A 6856-nucleotide genomic window follows, 5' to 3' on the forward strand; every position below is an offset into this window, starting at 1 on the left:
TATTGGCCCCAAAAAGCCTTGTCCTTCACTATTTTATGTGTAGGGGCCTGTATGCGTGTGTCTATGGTACTTGGAATTAAATCCAATGACCTACATGCCCAGCCACCTTTTTTTTTTTTTTTTTTTTTTTTTTGAGACAAGATCTTGCTAAGTCTCTAAACTGCCCAGACTAGGCTTGAATTTGTGATCCTCCTACGTCAACCTCCTGGAGTTCTGGGATTACCGGTGTGTACCACTTCACCCAGTTTATCTCTTCCTTTTGAAAGATAATTTGACAGCCTACAAAAGTCTAGATTGGTTGGTACTTTTCCTGAAATACTTTATTCTTTTCTTGCTTGCACAGTTTCTCAACAGAAGTTCCATGTAACTCTTAACTATCTTTCTCGGGAGGTCATACTCCCTATTCCCACCTTCTGGATTCTTTCACAATAATCTTCTTTACCTTTGTTTTTTGCAGTTTGAATGTGATATTCTGACATGGAGACATTTTGGTTTTCATTCCGCTTCATGTTCTGTGAACTTCCTGCACATGTGCTATTTGTCATGAGTTTTACAAAATTTAGGACTTTTAATATTTCTTCTGCTCTTTTTTTTTTTTCTCCTCGTTGCGTTGCCCTCATATGTCGGACATACCTTTATAATTTTCCCATAGATCTTGGAAATTCTTCTATGATGCTATCTAGCCTCTGAATGAGCCCAAAAAGTGCAATCTTCATTTTGGTGTAGTATTTATTTTTAGCATCCCCTTTTGATGCCTTCTTAGAGTCCATCTCCCTGCTTACATTTCACAGGTAATCATGCATGGTGTCAATTTTCCCAGCAGGGATATTTGTGTATAAAGTTTTGTTATTTTGAATTCTCCTTATTATAATTCCAAAACTTCAGTCATATTTGGGTTTTATTCTGGGGTCTGCTTTGTAAATTCAGGAGTTGACTGTGGTTCTCACCTCTTACACACCTTGCAAGTGGTGGTGGTGGTGCTGAAAGTAGGCCCAATGCATTCAATAATTAGAACTGAGGTATAAAGCATTTTAGGATGAAATTTTCTATATCATCACTGGGGCATTAAGCTGTGTTTAATGTTTGCTGTAGCTGTAGATATCACAGGCTTCACTTTGCCTGTCAAATTTTTGTTTTGAGCTTTCCTAAAAACTCCTTTGTTAAGTAGGATCCATGCTGTGGCCTTGCCAGTTGTAATTCACTGTTCTTATACCAGATCCTGTTAATACTGTTCTGGAACGAGAACTTTCTGTAATCTGATGATTAATTCTCAAGAGAGTTTTAAGATTGTGGCCGTCAAGAGGATTTCTCAGTTTTCCCCTTCTTTTGCGGGCAGAAAGTATTTCTGGGCTGAGTTGTCTAAGCGCCCCTTCCCTAGGTCATAGCAGCCCACGGAAAAGCCCTTTCCCTTGCAGGCAGTTGAGAAGGGGCACTGGCACATAATTTAGAATGTTTGCTTTTCCCCTGAGTTACCACAAAATGATTCATTTTTCCCTTCCCCTGTCCAATGCAGGAGTGGATTTTTGTTTTATCTTCACTGTGAAAACCCAGTAGGCTCCTGGTGATCAAACGAAGTGTGGAGGGTCCCTTATTTCTGGGCCTGGAGAAAATTTTAACTTGCCAGTTCTGCCTCCTGCAATTAAGCAGCAGTTTGAGTGTTCTAGTAGTGATTTCCTATATATTCCCCTCCAGGTTTCAGGGTGGCAGTTTACCCTGTGACCTCATTTGTCTGGTGGAAGAATTATTGCTTAGCGATTTTTTTTCTTATAAAAAAACAAATGAGTCCTCTAAACTCCAAGTAAAACCCAAAGCTTCTCATGCTCTCTTAAACAGATTCTTCCTAGAGTTTTATGGTGACAAATAATTATGATAAATCATTGCATGATACACTGTGAACATTGGAGTCTGACAAGATCTTAGCATATTTTCTGAATTTCTAAAGAGAATTTTTAAAAATTATGACCAGTATGGTTTAATGTTAAGTATGTTTTACTATACATTTATCATGAGATGAGTGATTCACTCCCCTTAAAAACATATATTTCTTTACCATTTCTCACCTACTTCTTGTTTTGTGTTAGTTGGCTTTGACAAAGCACCAAAATGACTTTAAGATAGAGCTGAAGCTCCTTGAGGACGACCTCCTCCTGCGCCTGTCTGCTGCAGAGGGAAGCTTCCTCGATGACACGGACCTGGTAGAAAGACTGGAGACAACGAAGTCTACAGCAGCAGAAATAGAACGCAAGGTAGGATAGGGCAAGGGGTGCTGGGTAATTCCTGTGAGGGCACTACGGCTTTGCGAATCCGGGTCATTTAACAACCTGGATTTAGAACAGAGATGGAAATGGGTGAATTGGTCATTCTTTCCCATAGAGAGCCAGTCACACAAATCAGTCTGTTAGGCTTTTTCAAGTGACCACACTGAAGAAAATTCAATTTAGCTTATAGATTTAGAAAAATCCAAGAAGGCTTAGACTTCACCTTGAACAAACTAATATCCCATAGTCTCAATGCAAGTTTGTCAGTCTGATGGACATTTTTAGAAAACTCCTTAGAGTTGAGGTTAATTGTGCTACTGATTTCTACTGGCCTGTGGAAAGGAACAGTTAACAGTTTAATTTTTTTCCTTCTCTTTTTTAATTTGTATCTGTTTTTTAGCCAATGTTGCATGCTTGTATCTGGTGACCTTCTAAACAACTAATTGGAAGACAACATTATGCAGTATAACAGCCATTGCTGAATTCTTATTCTTTAGTGAAATTCTGTATCGTTTCTATTCTTTTTTTACTATTGTTTATTCTCTTTAAAAAATAAAAAGTTGAGGCTTGGTTTCCGGCCCTGGAGCAGCCCAAAACTGAGTGATGGGTGGTCTCCTGCTGTACTCAGTTGCATTGTTTGCCCTGGAACAGTGACATTTCCTCAAAGCTGGAAATTTTCATCAAGTTGACTTCCTGCTACATGGGCATTTGCATCCCAGGATTCCATCCCCCAGGTGTGCGCTTTAGACTTTCACAAGCAGATTTTTAACCCTTCATGTTCCATTGTTGCAAAGTCAGCATTAGGCCTCTATTTGCTTTCTGGAACATCCTCCTTGCTAAGTAATCTCTTAATTACCCAGCAGAAGTTGTGCCACCACACATCCACTATATTTGTCTTCATCGAAGCAAGGAAATTGAATCTTGAATTACTCTGTCTTTTTAAGTAAGTGAATTCTAGGTGGCTCCTAAGACAGTAAAGATTAGGGCAATTAAGTAAATTAAGTCTTAGCTTTGCAGTTAACTTCTAATTGTCTCTTAGAGTACTGTTTCCTATCCTCTTAATATAGGTATCGTCCTGCAGTCACGTCCATCTGTGCTCTACATTTCCTTTCTTTTTATACACAAATATTAAGAGTCAAGGATATAAAAGTGTTTGGGGAAAATCTTGTATCTTGTAAAGCTATAGATACAATAAATAGCAGTAGTTCCAGATAAAAGAAATAGGTATTTGACCCTTGAATAAAAATGAGTATGTTCATTGATGGTGGTGGTATTTTTTAATTCTCTCTCTGAATGTTTCCAGAGCTACTACATCAAGGTAAATGGAAATATATGAACATATGGATGATCTGGTACAAAGTTAGAATTAGACAGCCGTGAGGGTCTCTATTTAAAGGCTTTTTCGTAAGCAGTAGCCATTGGATATATCATTGACCTTGGCTGTTTGTGTATACCTAGTTGCCTAATAAAGTTATTGGCATTGGATTGACCCAGCAGACTTTTAAAAGCCATCCCTGGGAGGTGATATAGCTGGGCTATTAAGCCCTGAAAGAGAGGGGAAGCAAGAAGGTGACATTACTCTGAAACAAATTCTGTGGAACCAGAAACAATTAGGTTTGCTTAAATCTGTAATCTGTAAAGCACCTAGAGTCATATCCATTCTCACTGAAACAGAGTTTATGAAAAAAATTATTTAAAATATGAACTTAATAACTTTTCACAAAATCAAACACATAGACACACCATGTGTTATCTGTTGTAGTCTAAACTTTGTCCTTTCAGGTAGATCCTTCCGTTACTTTGGTCTACATGGAGAATGTGATGTGTGTGTTATTAATTTTGTTTGATCCCCTCATAGGTGATTGAAGCCAAAGAAAATGAAAGAAAAATCAACGAGGCTCGCGAGTGTTATAGGCCAGTGGCAGCAAGAGCATCTCTTCTTTACTTTGTTATTAATGACCTCAGAAATGTCAACCCCATCTATCAGTTCTCTTTGAAGGTAATCCTCAGAAGGCAAAGAAAAATTTAAAAGCTCAAATTTCTATTTTTTTCTGGAAATTAGAAATTTATTTCTAGATAATCAGTATTTCTAGGAAGGAATCATGAGGATCTAGTTAACCATAATGACGTCACCATCTTTCATTGATAATATTCAGTAAGACTTTGAGGTAGCTGGATTGTCAGTGTGGCATATGTTCCACATGTTACTTTTGAGTAATCTAAAAGATTTACTACATGTAAGGGGATGTTCTTTGAGGCATCTATTTTGTCTTTTTGAAAACGTAGGAGGCTCAGATTTCTTGTGTTTTTTAGTGAAGAGGGGAGAAAGAAAAGGATTAAGCCGGTGTTGCATGTGCAAGGTACTTTTATGCTTTGGGTCATTTTTCTATGCGTATAACGTCCCAATAAAGTATATAATTTTATCCTCATTAAAAACAAATAGAAGAGAAAAGAAAAAAACAACTAGAACTTCTAGATTTTTCTATAAATTCTCCCAGAATTCCTCATTTATAATTCTAAGAGCCAGGATTTCAGCCTGTGACTAATTCCAAAGCACATTCTTGCATCATTCTCTCTCTAGAGAGTGTTCATTCATCCAGAGCGTCAGTTTCTAAACAAATGTTTATTGAGTTCCATTGTGCTAGACACTTACCACTGAGACATTCAATTTTGAAAAAACCCTGTAGGTAGAGGGGTAGATGATAGAGCTCCTCCTTTATAAATGCATAGAAGTTTATGAAATGGGAAGTACACTAATGGAGATGGAAGTGCTGCTTTGGGGGGACTTGGGGAAGGGCCCCCAGAGGAAGTGACATTTTGGTTGATGCCTGATCATAAAACAAGAATTTGAGGGTCTGGGTTAGGCTGGGACGTTTGAGATGTGAAGAAGTTCGCGGATTCCAGGGCGGGAATGAACATATGTGGATGTGTATAAGAGAGACGGAATCAAGAGCCAGATCCCAGGAGGAGGAAGGACTCCACAGACAGAGCCACCCAGGCCACGTGGCTGGGATTCAGGGTTGCGGTCTGTGTGAAGAAAGGACCTGAAGCCCTAGCACAAGCTCTTAGAGGTGGATGGGCTGTGACTGTGAACAGCGACAGAGTTAAGCTTAAGTAGCAGCTCTGCTATTTGGACAAAACTAATGTGCAAAAATTCTGACAAACATGGTGTGGTTGGATTTGGGACAGCTAGAGGGATATGGAGGAGAGTAAGTTACCTGGAGAACATTATCCTGAGTGAAATAAGCCAGTCACACACACGCACACACACTGATGTCTGGCTCCACTCACACAAGCTGCCTAGAGTAGCCAAACTCACAGCACATGGATATAGAACGTGGCGTAGTAGGACTGCGGAAGAGAGGTGGGAATGGTTGTCACTCGATGAGCAGAGTCTGGAGTTCCTGGAATGCAGATGCGCTGGAGGTCGCTCGTGCAACAACGTTCATGTACTTAACACTACAGACCTGTACATTTCGAGTCATTCAGATGGTAAATTTTATGTTACATGCATTTTAGTGTAGTTAAAATTTTTTGAAAGCAATTTTTAAAAAAGCACACCAGGAAATACGGATTCTGTGGGGTGGTGTTAATAACAGTCGTGGCAGCAGACATTTAATAAGCCAGGACTGTGTGCCAGGAACTGTCTCAAGGAACAACTTAATCTTCCTGAATATCCTCCCTTGTTTGCTGTCCCCTGGACAAACCTTGTATGTAGCCCTGTGTATTTGAGGCCAACTATGCATCCGGGCACCAGCTGACAACCTTTAATGATCTTGCTATGCTCCCCAGGCTTTCAACATGCTGTTTCACAGAGCGATCGAGCAGGCGGACAGGGTGGAGGACACGCAGGGGCGCATCTCTATCCTGACAGAGAACCTCACACATACCATCTTCCTGTACACCAGCCAAGCACTGTTTGAGAAGGACAAGCTCACCTTCCTGTCCCAGATGGCTTTTCAGGTGAGCAGACTGGTTCCTTGAAAATGTCCCCAGAACCGCAGGCAGGCACTTCTCCTGACCATGAATTTCAAATTCTGCTGAAGGAAGGCAGAGATAGTTTTTGAATGCTTTAGTGGTATAAGGAGTGTAAGATTCTGCAGGGAACTTGAGCATGTGGCAAACTTCCCCTAGCTCACATGGCCTGACCTCAATGAGTACGCACATTAAGCTCCCAGGACACCATCACTCTGAAAAGCATCTATAAAACCTCATTACCTCCCTCAGTCCTATAAACAACCTCCCAGAGCCAGGTCTATGGGGTACACTCCTCTGCTGGCAAAGCTGAGAAGGAGGCTACAAGTTCAAAGCCAGCCTGGATGGCTTATTTAAAAGAACAAAAACAAAAACTTTTAATCACAAATAACTGAAGAGGACTGGCAGCGTAGTTCAGTCATAGAGCCCTTTCCTAGCATGCATAATGCCTCAGGTCAATTCCCAGTATCACAGAAAAGTAACTTTCAGGGCCTGCCAGAAGGTTCTTGTACATTAGTATGAGTCCAGACCTGAGTGGTTCTAGGACCTTCTCAGAGTCCTTTTAAAGCACAGTAAGGGAGAAAGGGGGAGCAGGATACAAAATGATTAAGATAATATATATA

General features: G+C 40.2%; 1 protein-coding gene across 1 annotated transcript in view; it reads left to right on the top strand.

The window, feature by feature from the left end:
* The window catches only part of Dnah11 (dynein axonemal heavy chain 11), a 375268-nt gene that overhangs the window by 324133 nt on the left and 44279 nt on the right, over positions 1–6856 (top strand). The window contains exons 66-68 of the mRNA XM_023709848.1: positions 2082–2246; positions 4117–4257; positions 6051–6221. Of these exons, the coding sequence (XP_023565616.1) occupies positions 2082–2246; positions 4117–4257; positions 6051–6221 (477 nt within the window). The remainder of the gene's footprint in view (positions 1–2081; positions 2247–4116; positions 4258–6050; positions 6222–6856) is intronic.

Source organism: Octodon degus, unplaced genomic scaffold, assembly GCF_000260255.1.
Source record: "Octodon degus isolate 3935 unplaced genomic scaffold, OctDeg1.0 scaffold00015, whole genome shotgun sequence".
NCBI classification, from domain to species: Eukaryota; Metazoa; Chordata; class Mammalia; order Rodentia; family Octodontidae; genus Octodon; species Octodon degus.